General features: G+C 40.1%; 1 protein-coding gene across 1 annotated transcript in view; it reads left to right on the top strand.

Annotated features, from left to right (window-relative positions):
• Positions 1–218: 218 nt before the first annotated feature.
• Positions 219–18,570, top strand: part of LOC108900675 (desmoglein-2) — a 53,072-nt gene continuing 34,720 nt past the window's right edge. The window contains 12 exon segments of the mRNA XM_051068457.1: positions 219–381; positions 3,830–3,958; positions 4,402–4,557; positions 5,036–5,177; positions 5,851–6,011; positions 6,091–6,225; positions 6,684–6,869; positions 8,799–9,083; positions 9,085–9,128; positions 9,234–9,376; positions 10,271–10,492; positions 10,752–10,994. Coding sequence (XP_050924414.1) covers positions 331–381; positions 3,830–3,958; positions 4,402–4,557; positions 5,036–5,177; positions 5,851–6,011; positions 6,091–6,225; positions 6,684–6,869; positions 8,799–9,083; positions 9,085–9,128; positions 9,234–9,376; positions 10,271–10,492; positions 10,752–10,994 — 1,897 coding nt within the window. The 5' untranslated portion in view covers positions 219–330.

An 18,570-nucleotide genomic window follows, 5' to 3' on the forward strand; every position in this document is an offset into this window, starting at 1 on the left:
CACAAAGACTGACTGTATATAATATATAGTGGAATTGGAATTGTAAATAATATAAAGAAAAATGAGTCAGGTGCTTCTGTGTTTTCTCTCAGGTATCTGCTCATTAATACTGAGCTCTCAACCCCCACCCCAGAGAGAGAGGGATGGAGGGAGGAGGGAGGGAGGGAAAGGGGGAGGGGTGGGGTGGGGTTGGGGTGGAAGGGTGGAAGGGTGGAAGCACTCCTCCTCCTCCTTCATAAGCCTCCTCCTCACCTCCATCAGCTCACAGTCAGTCAGGATCTCTCATCTGGACTCTACTGGATCTCTTGTTACGGATAGCAGGTTTTTTCTATGGTCATGTCTCGGGTTTCTTTTCCCATTTGTGTCCTGTTCCTGTTTGTGGTGAGTACTAAAGCAGTTTCCTTTCTCCTCTACCTGCTGTGTTTTTCCTATGTTACAGTCTGAACTGTCTGTTTTACTGACATTCATGTTTAGTTCATGGTTCATGGTTTCTCAGCTCAACACATTAATATTTTGTGGTTGTGAAAACAGCTCTCAGTGAGAAATCAGCAGTAAAACTCAGTGGGTGGAGCATCTCTTATCTGTGCTGACGTCAGATCAGTGAGCAGGTTGCCTGTCTGCAGTACTCTGCAGATAGAGCATTATGTTTCTCCCGCACTCAAAAACAAATACCTGGCTGCCATGACAACAAAGATGTGGGCTGTGCTGTCTGACAGATATGTGGCACCAATGACTTCTCAGAGTTTCACTGTAAAAAAAGAAAAAGAAAAAAAAGAAGATATTTTAAACTGAATTACTGAATTTTATTTCAAATTTAAATTCCTTTTTTTTCTGTTTTGTGAAATTACAAAAAGTTTCAACAAATTCATTCATTTACATGCCGGTCATTAAAAACAGGGTAAAACAGTAAATAATATCCACAGCAAATATCTGTATTTTTCATTTAAGTTTAAATGTATCAAAATGTCATTATTTTACAGATATTTTCTGTTATTTGAAAACCTAATAAATGTTAAGATATTTTCTTAAGAATAGGCCATTTAAAAGTATTAACTGAATAATTACATTTAAGCATTGCTTAAAAATATGAGGGACAAAAATAAATAAATATAAATAAAGTAAAAGTAAAATAAATACATTTGGTAATGGAAAATGCTATTTCAACATTCATTTTTTTTCTTTATTTACTTATAGTTATGTCATTTTTTGTCCCTAATATAAAATATGGTACCATCATGTTAATAATGGTGTCATATCACAAGCTTGTTCTCTGCTGCACTGACTCAATGGGTGATTGTAGACTATATTCATCACTTGGGTATTTTTATCTTGTGCTGATCTGTAATAATATTGTAGTGTGAGCTACATAATACATGTCTGTTATTTTTATGGCTTTTTGTTTATTTAGTTTTTTTTTTTATTGAGACTGTATCCCGCTGTCATTCTCTTACCATTAAATCAGCCTCTTATTAATAATAATGTAATAAGGACACAGTCAGTGTGTTTCAATGGATCTTTAAAGTGTGTTACAAAACATTATTTTAATTTGGAACACCTCATAAACCAAAGCAGTAACTAAAGCCTTAATACCCTGAAATATGGTAAATGGACTGTACTTATATAGCGCTTTTCTAGTCTTTTCGACCACTCAAAGCGCTTCACACTACAGATCACATTCACCCCATTCACACGCATTCATACAGCACTTGTTCTATATATAAGTGCTTTTTTTTTTTTTTAACACATGCACACACGTTCACACACCGATGACACATGGTTCAGTATCTTGCCAAAGGATACTTCGGCATGCGGACTGGAGGAGCCGGGAATCGAACCACCGACCTTCTGATTGGTGGGCGACTGCTCTACCTCCTGAGCCACAGGACGGCTAATAGAAATAACAGGGAAAATAAAAGGATGCCAGGAATGTCAATAAGAGATTACTTGACACAAACAAGGTGTCTTTGTGTAAGCTGCTCAGTGTTCTGAGAGATACAGCTCCACCCCAGTCAGCAGCTCAGTGAAAATAAAATTCTGTTAGACCACTGAAACATGTCATACGGTCACACTTGGTCTGCTCTGCAGCACGCTTCATCTCTGGTCTGACTACAGGACAGACAATGAGAGTAATAATGTACTAATGACTGAACAGGTCACAAAAGTTTTACGTTTTACCATTCTTAGGATTGACCTCTGTTTCTTCTCCTTTGATTGTATAATTGATTACTTATGAGCAGTACAAACAGCAGAATACATTGCAACACTGAGGACTGTAGGCAAAGACAGCTCATTGATTGATAAAAGGGCTTTTTCCAGCAGTCGCTATCACTGACTAGCCAAGCTGGCTGTAGCAGCTCATGCAAATCTTGTCAGAGCATTTGCTGACCATCATGGAGCAGTAAAGCAGCAACAGACGCAGTCAGTAGTGAACAACAGGTCAGTCCCACCCTCTCTCGGACTGGCAGGTCAAATTTCAGCCAGACTCCACTCTGCACAAGCAGCTTGAGGTGAGATCTGCAGCAGAATGCATCTCCGCTCGTCTTTATTTCCATGAATTGGGTACCAAAGGTGGAACTTTTTCTCAGGACTGTCAGGACACGTGCAGACTGTTTTCAGCTGATATCTCGCTGACTATCCCATCTTTGTTTTGTTCTTGTTAGAACCTCACAGATTTTATTCTTTGGTGTACATGGAATTTTATGGCAGAAGGTAATTTTCAGCACAGCTCCACCAACTTCAAACTCTGCAGAGCTCTAATCAGCCAGAATAACTCAAAACACCTGTGTGGGATGAGAATATTTGCTGTGTTATTGATATTGTAAGTAATGAAGGTTTTCCAGTGAGTCCAAAGAGCTCTTTCTCATAGCCTGTCCATCCTGTGGAAGCTCTTATTGTACTTAATTTGTACATAGTATAGCGCTGAATCCACACAGAATGCACATTTACAGTGTACAGTTTAGTAGAGTTTAAATGATGTTTGTAATTTTGACATTGGTTCAGACAAAATATCATAATTTAGGGCAGCACTTAAAACAATTTCACAATGGAGAGATGCTGAAGATGAAACAGATATAAACTCATGACCTTATCCAACACAGTGAAAATGATAGTGAGCTCTTAATAATAAGTAAGCTGGAATTCAACACCTGTACACCCCTGATATTTCAGGGAACCACCAAGGTAAGGATTAAGTGACTTTGTCAGGCTCTATCAGACTGAATCAAGACACATAAAGATGATAGGTTAGATAGAACAGAAAAAGTTCAGAACATAAATCTGATAAATATTGTCAGAGTGACTAGCAGTAGATGGAGATGATGGATGGATGGAGAGGGGTGTGTGCTGGCCAAAAAAAAAAAAAAAAGATTTTATGACTCAAACATTAATCCAACTTTATAGATTTCTAGTGATCCCCCACTGACATTACTGTTACGTTATATAAAAACATAGTTTTTTTTTCATTGACCAGTATGACCCATTAAGAAACTTGTGAGATTTCGTCTACACTTGATAACACTCAAACATAATCCAAAACATGCAACATCATTATATTTTCCTAAACAAAGCACAGTAACATTTAAAATTTCATATTTCATGAAAGGACAGTACAGTGGTGCAGTTGCTCAAACCCCATTTCACCTGAGGCTTTTTCAGTGGAGTTTATATGTTCTCCCTGTGTCTGTGTGGGTTCTCTCTGGGTTGAGCTGGAGAGGAAATGTATTCATATGCCAGCCTATAACAATGAGAAGTTCACTTTACATGTGTGGAGCATGGGTTGATCTGTCAGGTAAAGGCTGACTGTGAAGTAATTCTGTGCATTGTACTCTAGCTCCAGGCTGTTGCTGTGGTGAGGACCCACGCTCGAGACAATCTGGTAAGAAACAGAAGAGAATGGATTCTCCCTCCAAAACCTCTGAAGGAAAATGTAGACTACACCCACCTGGAATCTATTGCCAAGGTGAGTCACTGATCTTCAGTTCACTTTCATTCTACTCACTAACTCTGAAACAGAAAGTGCTGGAAGCTGACAGCTAGAACAACAACCCAGGACTGAAAATCAAACTGTCTTCACTGTGCTGCAGAGACTTTAATTTTGGGCGCAGGGCCATTTGGAGCCATTACATACAACATACACACAACATATTAGTTACCATGTGCACAAAAAACACAATCAGTTTCATTAGACTTCAGTAGTATGTGTTACAACCAACACCACAATGACTAAATAATAACAATCAGCAGCCACTAGAGGGGGCCACTGCAGCACACAAAGAGGAGACTACAGCAGCACAGACATGCATGGGTGCTATGGGGCCAATACTTTTTTTGTTTGTTTGTTTGTTTTTCTTTTGCCAAGAAATGAAACGATTAGATCAATCAATGTTCTGCTTTGTGTTTCAGATTCGATCAGATTTTGAAAATAATGGAAACATTCGGTACTCCCTGGAAGGTGTTGGTGCCAACCAGTATCCCTTCCATGTGTTTGTAGTGGACCCTAAAACTGGACTAATTCGTGTGACCAAAGTCCTTGACAGGGAGTTCATTGATACATACAATGTGAGTGATGCATGACAGGTTTTATTCTGCTTTACTTTATGACTTGATGTCACATTTCCTATTTTAGATTCAGTAATTGCTGCTTTATTATTTAATGTTGAGATATTTATCAAACATTTGCTACACATCAATGTCACAGGCTATTTATGTTTGTGAATATACAAGATTCAAAATTCAAGATTCCAGAAGCTTTATTTATCCCGAGGGAAACTGCTGTGCACCAGTTGCAATGCAGAGGTGGAAAAGTAATACAGTGTGAAGAGAGAGTAGGAATAAAGCTATTATAAAGTAAAATAAAATAAAGGCTAACATAAAATAAATAAACAAGTAACTAAATGCAACAAAATGCCACAAAGATTGCAGTAACGTAGGTATATACAATATACAACAATACAAACTGTAAATTTAGCAGCATAGTTGAAATAAAATAAGTACAATACCTGCAAAGACAGAGGATGTTGTTCTTGTGCTGTTTCAGCTGTCTGGTGTTGCTACATTCACTGATGGCAGGGAAGCTGAGAAAAAAATTGATGTACGAATCAAGGTTGTAGATGAGAATGACAACTCTCCAGTGTTTGGAGTCACAAAGCCCATGGAGGTGGATGAGCTCAGTCCTGCAGGTCAGTGTTTCTGCTTTCAGGCATGGAGTTGGCAGTATTAAACTCTGAACTAGTATTTACACTAAAAGCAAGCAAGATGCTCAAAACATTTGTTGTGTGCAGATTTTGGACGAATGATGAATCGGTCAGTGCTCTGTATGCATCCACACCAGCCTGTATCTTGTCAAAATGGGGTTCTATTTTCTTGAGGAAAACTCTTTGATTCTTCTTTGATCATGTTTTGAAACAAAAAACAAATCACAGATTAGTATTAGAATAAGTATAGCGCTCAGTGTTGGAATTTTGGGATGTGGGAATTCCCGTTGAAGACACCAAGCAAGCTCAAAATTTAGAAAAAATCATGATGATAAACTGCTTCTAAAGGTTCATACTTTGTGTAAACAGATTTATTTGTGAAGTGCTTCAACTGATGACAAAGGCAGCTAGCTGGGCTGCTAAACAATTTTACAATCACTTGAGTTTTAAACCATGGGGCAGGTTAGAACACAGTATCAACAGGTTTGTCAGACTGTTTTCTGAGCTCAGTCTGTCTGTTCTTTCTGACCTACAACATCAACTAGGGTGAAATTAAATTCATTCATTTGGCTGCTATCAGAGCACATCAGATGGAATATATAGGCTATACTCACATTAATTGTACACTCTGATAAGTGATTTAATTCTGGATTTACAGGGACTTCAGTTATGAAAATCACTGCAACTGATGCTGATGAACCAGGGAATAAGAACTCTCAGATCGGCTACTCCATTGTGAATCAGAATCCATCTGATGACATGTTCTACATGACCAATGATGGGACCATCTACGTCAAAAAGCCTTTCCTGGACAGGGAGGTAAAGTAGGAACTTCAGCAACAGTCTTTTATTTTAAAGAATCATGGTGGTTTCATTTTCTACGTATTTGTAATTTCAGAAAGTAGCTCAATACATCCTGACAGTAAAAGGTCAAGACCTAAATGGTGAACCAGGAGGAAACAGTGCAACCACCACTGTCACCATTAATGTCCGAGATGTGAATGACAACCTCCCCACTCTGGAGAAAGAGGAGGTAGTTTTCTTTTCACACTTATATCAAAATGTTATACTGTGCACACTGGTTTCCTGGAGGACTTTTTTCCTTTTGATGAGGAAAAGAAAATAATATGTGTGACTGTCGTACGGGAGAGGTAAGATACAACCAGTTACCCCTTGAGCTAAGTTCACCCCAGACTAGTCTCAGAATACAAACACAGGTGTAAAGGATAGGCCGGGAAGTGGCTCCAGTTCAAATGTACAAAACGTCTTCCTTATATGGAAGGTGACCCCAATGAAGAAAAGAGGAAGTGACAGCAACAGTGGTTATACAGGACATTTGTTATAAAATAACCAATAATAATAATAATAATAATAACCGTGCTACATATGGAAATTTCACAAATGACACATTGAAGTCAAAGAAATGGTAACTAACACATGCTCCTGAAATGATCCCTGTTACTTTGATCTCATCATGTATTTTCCTTGCAGTATGAAGGCAGTATTGAGGAGAATACAGAGGATGTGGAGGTGATGAGAATCAAAGCAGAGGACCTGGACCTGGAGGGAACAGACAACTGGGAAGCTGTATTTGATATTGTCAAAGGCAATGAGGCCGGGTACTTCAGCATTACAACAGACCCCAAAACCAATGAGGGCATCCTAATGCTTGACAAGGTACTGCACTTTTAATTTGGAGGACTATATGTGTTGTGGTAATTGTGATAAATACAGTGATGATGGATTACATCAAGAGGACAGAAGTAGTAACTTGGAAAAATAATAAATATTACTCTGGGTATGACGTCACCTGTTGCACACTATATGTTTGCCACACACCCACTCACTCACCCTCTTTCTGCTGACTGGGGATGAAAAGGACTGAGCCCATCTCCACTGCTAAGTCAGTGGAGATGGGCTCAGTCTTCCATCACAGATTGGATGGGAAGCCTCTGTGTACTGCCAACTTCAGGCCTCTCCATAGATGTTCTCTGGAGTCTGGGCTTTGACTGAGCCACTATAGACAGTCAGACACTTGACACTTGTCACTGAAGGCACTCCTGTGTTGTGTTGCCACTTCACTGTTGTGCAGAAAGGTGAACCATCACTGTAGTCTCAGGTCATGTGGATTCTGGAGCAGGTTTTCTTCCAGGACCTCTTTATATTTAGCTGAGGTTATCCTTCCCTCCCACATCTTTGCCTCGCCACAGTTTTACCAGAGAAGGCAACAGAGAGTTCCTTGAACTTCATGTTTTGTTTTTTGTCCTAACATGCAGTGTAAATTGTGGGACCTTACATACACAGGTGTGTGTGTGTGTGACTTAATTATGTTCAGACAATGATGGGCAAAAATGTCAGTTCTATTCATTTAATATTAAATCAACAACACAATGAAGTGTGCAGAAAGTTGAAGGGATCAGAATACTTTCTGAAGTCCCTGTATCACTGAAGAAAAAGATAAGGGCAAAAAAGTCAAAGCACTCCTCTGTGCAGTGCTAATATCTGACAAACTCACTATGCTGGTGTACTGCAAACCTGAACTTTTCTAGACATAACTCAGCAGAGCTGTATGTGTCAAGGCATACATCTCAATCATTTGCATCAGACACCAGTTGCACCAGTTTTTGTCCTGCCAGATCCCTGGTATAAAGTCTGTGTAATGTCCAAGTGAGCCCATGTATGAATAGAGTAGATCACTGTCTGGAGAATTCACAGTGAGCGAGTAGGTGTGTTGATGGTGTTCCCTCCTGCAGTGCTGATCTCCTGCATGCTCTACCTGCAGGCTCCACTCCTCACGTGAACCAAACATTTCCAGCAGGTGAGACGGCGTCTCACACAGACATTCTCTGACTGTGTGCTGAATGTATGAGAGGCCAACACCAGAGAATGACCAGACCTGATTCTCCATACAATGTCTTGAGTTCATACATGAAAATGGCCATATACAGGTGCTAATGTAAAATTCTGCTTATAGGTCAAATGGTCATAGGTACTCCATAGGGCCCTCTTAGGGCCTGTGGACTTAAGGACATGCCATTTATTGATGTAGACCAACAAAAGTATGGAAACACACTCAGTGTTTCCTTTGGACTTTCATGCTTTTCATCATTATTTTGTTTTTAAAAATTTTGTCAAAATGCAGCATATAGGACTGAATTAGATGAAGTAAATCTGAAAGTTTAGATACAATGGACTGTACTTATATAGCCCTTTTTAGCCTTTTCGACCACTGAACCCCATTCACACAAACATTCATACAGCACTTGTTCTATAGTCATTTTGGTCCATATAGGAGGTAAGGGTGAATGGATTAAAGCCCTATTAATATTCAGATGTGACGTTTTATCACTATAGTCATAACACTAATTGTAACTTTGCAGGGTTTTTTTTTTCATCTAAGCAATTCCTTTCATTTTATTTGAAGAATTTGTGAAAAAGACTCATCTGGGGCACATGACCTAAATATTATGGATCTACATAAAACCCAATCTAAATTCCATCCCTCATTTCATTAGATTTTGTAAGCTTGTATTAACAAACACACACAAACAGTAAAACTGTAAATAATAATGTGCATTCTTTTTGTTTGTGTGTGCCATTTCACAGGCTGTGGATTATGAGGATGTGAAGGACCTTGAACTAGGACTAGCTGTGAGAAACAAGGCCCCACCATTTGATGGATCAGGTGCAACTGGTGCGTCTGGTGCATCTGGTGCAACTGGTGCATCTGGAGGATCATCATGGCAAAGTGGGACCACATTTAAAACCTATCCGATCAAAATCAATGTGAAGAACCAGCCTGAGGGGCCACGTTTTGACCCCAAAGTCAAAGCTATTCCCATCTCAGAAGGAGACCACTCAGTCAACATTAAAGATGTTATTGGTCACTACCCCTGCAATAGATGGAGACACTGGGAAACCAGCTGAAAATGTCAGGTCAGTGCATACACAGAATCTTACACAAGAAAGCCGTTACTGTTAAAACTGCAATGTAAGCTTCATTTTCAACACTCAGTTACTGACAGTGTGTTTCTTCTGTAGGTATGCTAAGGGCTCAGACCCTGACAACTGGCTAACCATTGACCCAAAGACAGCTGACATCAGACTCAACAAGATACCTGACAGAGAATCTCCATTCCTGGTCAATGGGACATACATGGCTAAAGTGCTCTGCATTTCAGAAGGTACAGTACATATCTGTTCTAGCTCCAGATGTTGTACATGTAAGACTAGTGTCCAAGGTGGTAAGTATGATCCCCTGTGGGGTATTAGTAGACTTCACCTGAGTTTGTACTGCCTAGAGTAAAGATAGAAGATCTGTGCTCACATTGAGGCTGTGACTTCACCACCTGAACATACGGAGGCAAGAAGAGAATGGAGAGAAACTGAGGGAATTAAAAAACACATCATTAGCAGGGCAACCAGTTATACATATATGTTTACCTGGCATGGAGGGTGAAGCGTTGTCTCTCAAACTGTGTCTGAGATAAGGAAAAATAAGTGAGGAAAATGCTGAATGATCTGTTCTTGTTTGTGTTTTTCTAACATAGACATTCTTATAGGTCAAATAGTCAAAGGTACTTTGAAATGACAAAATTCCATAGGGCTCTCTTAGGACCTGTGGACTTAAGGACATGTCCCTTAATGATTTAGACCAACAAATGTGTGGAAACACACTCAGTGTTTCTTTTGGACTCTCGTTATTAATCAATCATCATATTGATCCGTATCATTCATTTACGTACATACAGTATTTGCACAAAAGCACAATGTAGAAATATCTCTTTCATGCACATTATTATTTTGTGTTTAAATATTTAGTGGAAATGCAGCATACAGGCCTAAATTAGATGAGGTAACTCTAAAATTTTAGATACCTTTAGGGTTGACATCAAAGGCCTCAGATAACAAGTCAGCAACAACTGAAGGCTGCTCTCTAAGAAGTCATTTTGGTCCATATAGGAGGTAAGGGTGGATCAATCTAAGCCCTATTGACTATCAAATGGTGTCTGAGATAAGGAAAAATAAGTGAGAAAAATGCTGAATGATCTGTTCTTATTTGTGTTTTTCTAACACAGACATGCCCGGGAAAACTGCCACTGGTACCATAGCCATCCAGGTGGAAGATTTTAATGACCACTGCCCCAAACTGACCAGTGACATTCAGACTATGTGTACCATGGATGATAATGTTATTGTGAATGCTAAAGATGAGGATGCATTCCCTAATGGACCTCCTTTTCACTTCAGCATTGTCCCAGAAGGCACTGAGGGCAAGTGGCACATTGAACGCCTCAATGGTGAGAATACAGCTAACAATTATTTAAAAGTTATGATAGATATACAAATATAGAAATAGATATTAAGTTAGAAATGGCTCTGTACTGACATAAATTTGAGTATGTTTTTTGTTTGTTTTCAAATTCTACATGAGTTGCTTTGAGCTAACAGGTTATGACCAAAAAAAAGGCACTAAGCTGGATATGTGCAGAACTGTGTAAGAACTGTTACCTGTTACCTTCAGGGTAAAGCATATTTATTTTGTCTTGTTGTCAACAGACACTGCAGCTATCCTGAGGGCCGAGGAGACCCTGTGGCCTGGTTCCTATGAGGTGGAATTTGAGGTGAAGGATGAGCAGGGAGAGGCCTGTCCAGAACCACAGAAAGTGAAGGTCCAAGTTTGTACATGTGAGGATGGAGTGGTGTGTGGAAAACGAGGCAGCAATGGTCAGCCCAGCAAAGGAGTGGAGTTAGGACCTGCTGGGATCGGACTGCTATTCCTGGGTCTGCTGCTATTAGCGCGTGAGTATGATGTGATGCTTATTCTGATGATGGGTCGTGTGATAAAACACTCATCACCTTCACTGTGCTCAAGACAATCTGAAGATGGGCTGAGTTGAGTTTAACCATTTTATACATGGTGGTTACAACAGTGGACCGCTATTAAAAAGCAGTTTTCTTGTATATGCATGGGTTTTGATGGTAAAGTTGCACATCAGCCACCACACTGAACACTAGAGTGTTGTTCCATACACTTACATCCACTGGCCAGTCAATGTAAGTAACACAAATCACTGAAAACCATGATAGCCAGGGAGTCAGATGACAGATGGCCAGAAATTCTGAGCAGCTCGGGAATATCTTGCTAATCCCTCTATTGAAAGTCTCCTTCCTCTTTTGAAGGTCTCCTTCTATAGAGGGAAGAAATTACAATAAATCACCTGTACTCTAGATCTGTATTCTGTATATGTTTTTAAATGTTTGTGTGTGTGTGTGTGTGTGTGTTTTAAGAAAATGAAGTTCAGTTACTACAGACCATACACCATCGCATAAATAGTACCCAGTTTTTAGTCACTTCAGACTAAAACTGATAAAGGGACTGTTAAATCAAACCTTTTACAGTCTTCCAGTCAAACTGCAAACAACAAATATCACCATTCAAAATGCCTCTTTACTTTCCTTCCAGATTCTTACCTGCCAGACCCATCCCTATACTCCCTCTCTAAACTAATGGCTCAACAGTGAACATTTCTGTCACTCCACTATAGCTCCATAATTGTCAAATGTACAAAACTGCCTCTCTACAGCAAATGACCAACATTACATCGTAAGACCCAACCAAAAATGGCAGTCAATCACTAACTTCTCGACCGGATAAATGGTAAATGGACTGTATTTATATAGCACTTTTCTAGTCATGTCAACCAGTCAAAACACTTCACATAAGTCACATTCACCCATTTACACACATTCATACAGCCCTTGTTCTATTTATATATAGAACACATGGATCAACTCTTGGTAAGAATTTAAATGTTCAACTAGAGGGGACCAATAACAATTTTTAACCCAGTTTTTTTCCAGAAAGATTTAGATATTGTTTTTGCAACTTTTTCAACTAAACTCAAATCTGACAACACATTTAAGAGGCCTTCTTTCCAGTTTTGAATCGGTTGTGAAGACCAGCACTAATGGCCTATCACAAGAGATGTAACCTCATTATGCTGTGACTGGGGGAACTCCAGAGGACCACTGCAGTATCCACACCACACTTTGGGAACCATTAAGTCAGACTAAAACTTTGTTGTTGTTGCTCTTACAGTCATTCCTCTGTTGCTGCTCTTCTGCCAATGTGGGGGGGCTGGGGGTCTGCCAGGGGGCTTTACTGAGATGCCCTTTGATACCAAATCACACCTCATTAACTACCGCACAGAGGGTCAGGGAGAGAGTACGGTAAGACCAACATATTTAACACATGACCTTCACTAGTGAGGACAGGAATATTGGCAAACACACTGGTCTCTTGCTAATCAAATGACATTTGCACAGAAGATCCATGAAGTGATTTTTGGCAACTAGGCAGCAGAAAAACTGTTGAACCTGTTGTAACATTTGGATCCTTGGCCTATTATAGGAGGTGCCACTCCTGAACATGCCAACACAAATGGATGGAGATAGGATCATAGATATGGGCATGGTAGGTTTGGGTCTCCAGAAATCTGTCACTTCCATGAATGGGATGAACAGGGTCACCCGTGGAGAAGGTTTCGCAAGTGACCACAGAGAAGGAACATGGGGAATGAACCACCTGGGCAGCAGTGGGTTCTACTCTGAGTTTGAAGGCAGAGAATCAGGAGGAGGTGGAGGAATTTATGATGGCATGGCTCTACCAGACCACTTCCTGGCACAGTACTATACTAAGGTGAGGAATCATTCATATATTGCCAATATAGCCCACAGTAAGCTTTTGTTTTCTTGCACATAATGATGGTGATGGTGTTTAAATGTTGTGAGAACAAAGGTATAGATGGAAAGGCTCAAACCAATCAAATCAATAATGCAAAAAAAAAAACCCTGCTCACTCAACTAAAAAGCAATTTTGGTAATGATTTCATTTTTCAACAGAAGGTGAGCAATGGAAATGAGAACCCTGGAGTGAAGGACGCTCTGTTGGTTTATGACTATGAGGGAGAGGGTTCCTCTGTTGGCTCAGTGGGCTGCTGCAGCCTCCTGGAGTCTGACAATGACCTGCAGTTCCTCGATGGCCTCGGACCAAAGTTTAAGACCCTGGCTGAGGTGTGTGGCGGCAAGATGATCCCAACTGAAGTCAAACAAGTGTTCACTCCTCTGCCCAGTGCCTCCATCAACACTCAGATCTCAGAATCAAATTTGATGACTGGCCCACAGCCGCCCCTTGCACCCCAGCCACAGCCAACTGTCCCCAAAACGGAGCAGACTACTGTGGTCAGGGAGAAATCTGAGCGTTCTCAGACAGTGAAGGAAAGCATGGCCATGGTGAGGGGAGAGATGGCAAATCAAGGTCAGATGCTCATGCTACAGCAGCAGCACCCTGTGTACTACACCACTGCCCCTGTGATGCAGCCAATGCACTACGTAGTCCAGCCACAGGTTCAGAACACCATGCTGCTGGCTGAGGCACCAGCCACCAACCTGCAGGGCATGGTACTGGTTAACAGCACCCAGGCTGTACCTGCCCAAGGCATGGTTGTTCAGGGACAGACAGTGATGTCTAGTGGACAATCCCAGGGCCCCAGCATGGTCCTGGTGGAGAGGAGCGGGATCCAGGGGGGCGGTACCAACCTGATTAACATAGGAAACCTCTCTGGCTCCCAGACCATGACCATGAAAGTTCTGAAAGGAAGTCAGACCTGCCTTGCGCAAGGAGGTACCCTGCCAGCAGGAGGCTTGTCAGGATCTCGGAAAGTTCTGGAGGCAGGAGGTCTGTCCAAGAAGAGTGATGTATCTGGTTCTCAGAGAAACCTCTACAGAAAGGACAACACATCTACTGGTCTTCAGAGCAGTGTAGAGGCTTCCTCTACTACCATTGTGAGCACAATTCCCACCTACCACAAAGTGCAGGAGACCAGAGAAATTCATTGAATGAAAGACTGTTCTTCTGGCCCATTAGAGGTGGTGACAATCCTACCTGACATATCTAGTGACTTTACCCTGTTCCATGTCTCTACTGCTGTAAACTGTGGAACACTCCCTCCGAAAAATATCTTGTAATACTTTTGTATTCACCTTTCAACTTAATTTGTCTGCACTGACACAGAATGTACACACAGAATCATGTTTTATATGAAATAACTAGTATTCATCCATAGACTACATGCTGATTTGATGTATTACCTTTTTTTTTTAAATCTTTTTTTTAATTATTGTTGTCTCGTGGCTTACATGGTTATATGCTATCTGTTTCTTGTCTGTTTTTTGAGAATAAAAAAAGAATATGGTGTAAATCTGGAACCTTGCAGCTTTTATACAAGTTAAATGAGAATTCTACAATTAAAGCTGCAAACAGTGTTGATTGGGCCCTCGCACCATTGTGCACATTGGAAGTGCTGGATCTGGATCGACTTAACCTGCTAGGAGTAGCCTAATGTGTAAAAATATAACTTCCTGGTGCCAGTATGTGGCACTATTACTACAATTCAATATTGACCTTCAGGCGTCTTATCAAACATGAAATTTGGGAAAGATCTGATGATGTGGAGTTGAGGTACAGCAGTTTCTTTTCTCATGTCAAAACATCAAAAAATCATCACACGGCCATGGCATTTGTATTCAGTGAACAGCTCACAAGCTTGACTAAAAAGCTTTATTAAGGTCTTAAGATTTAACTGACCAAATCTGAGGTGAATCTAGCAGGGAGGAGTGGGAAGGAGGACTACATCAAATGAGAGAACTGTTGTTTCCTGTTGTCAACAGGTCACACAACTTCCTTCCTCCCATCAAAATGAAGTGCACCACCAAGGAAACTGTTGTAATAAGTTTACCCACTTCCATAGATAAGATGTTGCTCCAATACTTTAAAATGAGTTTTGAACCAATTACTCCTTAAAAACAAATAGATGTATTGTTGACAAGAGTGTGCTATGATTACTTTAAAATATAAAAGTTAATCATTAAGAAACATGTTACATGCAACATATGTAAATCACTAACTGCTTATGTAACCTGTAAAGGAAGCTACTACCACTACTAGGCTTTGAAGCAACAAAGAAGGTGGTGAAATTTTCTGTATAAACCTATAAGTTTGAGAGAGATCAATAAGTCTGACATTGTCTGTCTTTTCTGTCTCTGCCTATTCCTTTCCATCTTTGTCTGCTCGGGAGCTCTTCCAGATTTGCTGATATTACAGCTTGTGATATCTTAATAAAACTCATTTTGCTATGGAATCTGCTCATCACCAGTGATCTCTTGACACTAAGAAGTAATTGAGCTCTGAGAAGTAATTGAGTCTCTGTAGGTTCTCAGTCATCCAGGTCATTGATTCAATGTATTTCCTGAGCTTTGTTGCTAAGTCTGCATTTTGTCGGGATATTGGTTAATGTTAGCATGTTCACATACAGTATATAGGACTGAGGATACACCAACTGTCTTGCATGCAACATGCTAACCTCCCCTTTTATCTGGCACCTTCGTTTTATCTGAATTGGCCTTAACAAAGAAACCTCTGTTAACCTTCCCCCCATCCCATCTTTCGATTCCACCATCTTGGTTATAGTTCCTTAGCTTTAATCAATGCCACTTGAAGCAAAGCAGCCCCACGGAATAGGCCATCATGCCACTGTCTTTCCAACACACACAAATACCTATCAGATATTGTGCATTGTCATAATTTATGTTAAATGTTGTACAAAAGTTAATATTGTCAATATTGCTGCACAACTCAAAATCATAACTTTGCAGGACTAACTCCTAGATGACAACCCCACTAAAGATTAAATACCTCGGACTTCCCCATCACCTTTTAGAACTGATGGAAGCCTTTGACATTAACACTAAGACTATTGAAATCTCAGCCACACAGTTATGAAAGTTTATTAATTTCTAATATTAATAAACATGCATTATGGTTGAAACCCATCATTTCCTGTCTGGACACCTTTTGCCTGTTTTGTGTACTGTTAGCAATGCCAGTGAGCGACAAAAGAGCTTTTCGCTGCGTTTTGATGTTTCTCCTCTCTTGGTGAGACCCAGATAGCATACGGATGTGGGCCACTTCAGGCAACAATCCAGCACCGTAGGCATCGTTCTGGCCTGGACAAAACAGATGTGAACCTAAAGTGGCCCAAGTAGTAAATGCTACATTTGGCCCAAATATCACAAAACAAATATGGCCCACCTTTGGCAACTATGTGGCAGAGTAGGCAATGGTCATTCTGTAGGTGAACCAAGGCTGGTCCACATATGGTTCAGCACACATGGCCCACCTTTGTTAAAACATATTTTGGCCAGTTTTGGTCGAAATATGGCAAGTTAGCATCGACTAATCTCAATGTGAGCCTAAAGTGGCCCACATTTAAGGTAGCACATTTGGCCCACCTTTGTTTTAACATATTTGGGCCAGTTTTGGCTGAAATATGGCACAGTTAACACCGGGTGATCTGGACATGAGCCTGAAGTGGCCCACATACAAGGTAGCACACACATATGTATAAGAGCATACATATAAGTGGATGGTGAGTTGTGGATTAAAAATTAACGGAAAAACCTGTCCGTGTTCAAGAGTGTGATGAGTCTGGAAAGTCTGATTCTCTTTAATACCAGGAGGAATTACATACAGTAGACCTCGATCAAGTTTAACTTTTGTTCTCTTAGTGGAATATATATTTCATATCTAAGATTAAAATGTGCATAGTTGCTTGTTGATGAAATTTTCTCTGATATAGGATCAATAAAATGTTTTCTTGTCTAAGATGTTAAATCTTTCTGATCGTCATTGCAAATGAGAACTAGTTCTCTGTTGACTCACCTGGATAAATAAATAAATAAATAATAAAGGTTAAGTCTTACAATAACATAATGATCAACAATGTATTTCAGTGTTTTCTCTACATTGAGTATATGCACTAAATGCATGAGCGCATAAAAAATAAGCTCATAAATACATATTCAGACACAAAGATGCAGAGCGGCTGGACAAACTAGTTAAAAGAGCTGGCTCTGTGATTGGAGCCAGGTTGGACACATTGGAGGAGGTGGTGGAGAGCTGCACATTGAAGATGTTAGAGGCCATCATGAATAACCCTGATCATCCACTCCATAACACCTTAATGGACCAAAAAAATGGGCGGCTCCCTCTCTTCGATGCAGGACAGAGAAATACAGAAGATCTATATACTACAGCCATCAGCTTTTTATTCTTTTGCAATAATAGATGAGCTGATTTGATTTCTTATGATAAGTTATTCTTATTCTTATTATCGATTCATAGATTCTTGTACTTTCTACATTCTGCTGCTTTGTCGGTTCATTTGTGAATAGAAACACAGGGTCTCCCAACAGACACACAACCAGTTCCCAGCTGCCAACCTGTCACTGACACTGACATCACACCGAAAATAACTGGCAGGCCTCTCAGCTTCTAGTGTAGGGCCTATAAAACATTCAACAACATCAAGGAAAACAGACCTATTAACACAGCCCTTTTAATGTTTGTACCTGAACATATCAGTCTCAACACAGTGACTGTTTTTTTTTTTTCAATGAAGTCAGAGTTATTAAGTCTGTTTGTCATGAAGGATCTTTATTCAAACTTTTTTTTTTCTCCTATTGATGGGTGTTTGTCGTTTCAAGTTGGAGTTTTCCAAATTACTGAGTCTTTTGAACACAGAATATTCAAATTGAGAAAGGGAGCAAGGGAGCAAAGAGCGCCCTCTTTTGAGGTCTACTCTGTTAACAGGAGGAGAGAATAGAAGTCATGGTGAGTCCCTATGAACAATAAATTAATCTAAATTAATCTGTCTGTGGGAACTATTTAACTATCATTGTTGGAATTTACTTCACATATTGTTTTGTCACTGTTTGAGCTTGCCAGTGTTGCAAAAATGATAGCTAGTTAACACTCAGTTTTATTTGCTGTGAACACTGCAGGTCCTGCAGCTCTTTCGGTGACCGCAGCTAGCTAGCTAGAGATGCTCTGCAAGTTGGTAGCTGAGCAAAAGAAGGGTTTTCAATTAACACCAGCTACCACTAGGCTATTGTCATCATGAATGCCAAACAGTAAGATGGATACAGTTTTCAGCTACAGCAAATCTACTGATTGCGTTTTGAATTTCAAAGTTGGTTGGTTATCCACCTCATTCAATGTTGTAACATTTGTGTTCAGTCAGTCATTCAGAAGAAGCTCAGAAGTGAAAGAATTTAGCTTGTAGTAACGTTATTAGGTTACCATAAGTATATGGCAACACATTGCGATGCTGATTGTCAAAGGCAGGGTTACCACATGTCCCTTACAATATGGAACTGTCCAGTATGATTAAATTGCGCTTCTCGTTTTGAATCAATAGATGACGGGGTTAGTCTCGTATTTCCGAATTGAATTGAATGCAGCATCATCCCACTCACA

This window comes from Lates calcarifer, unplaced genomic scaffold (assembly GCF_001640805.2).
Source record: "Lates calcarifer isolate ASB-BC8 unplaced genomic scaffold, TLL_Latcal_v3 _unitig_4587_quiver_601, whole genome shotgun sequence".
NCBI classification, from domain to species: domain Eukaryota; kingdom Metazoa; phylum Chordata; class Actinopteri; family Centropomidae; genus Lates; species Lates calcarifer.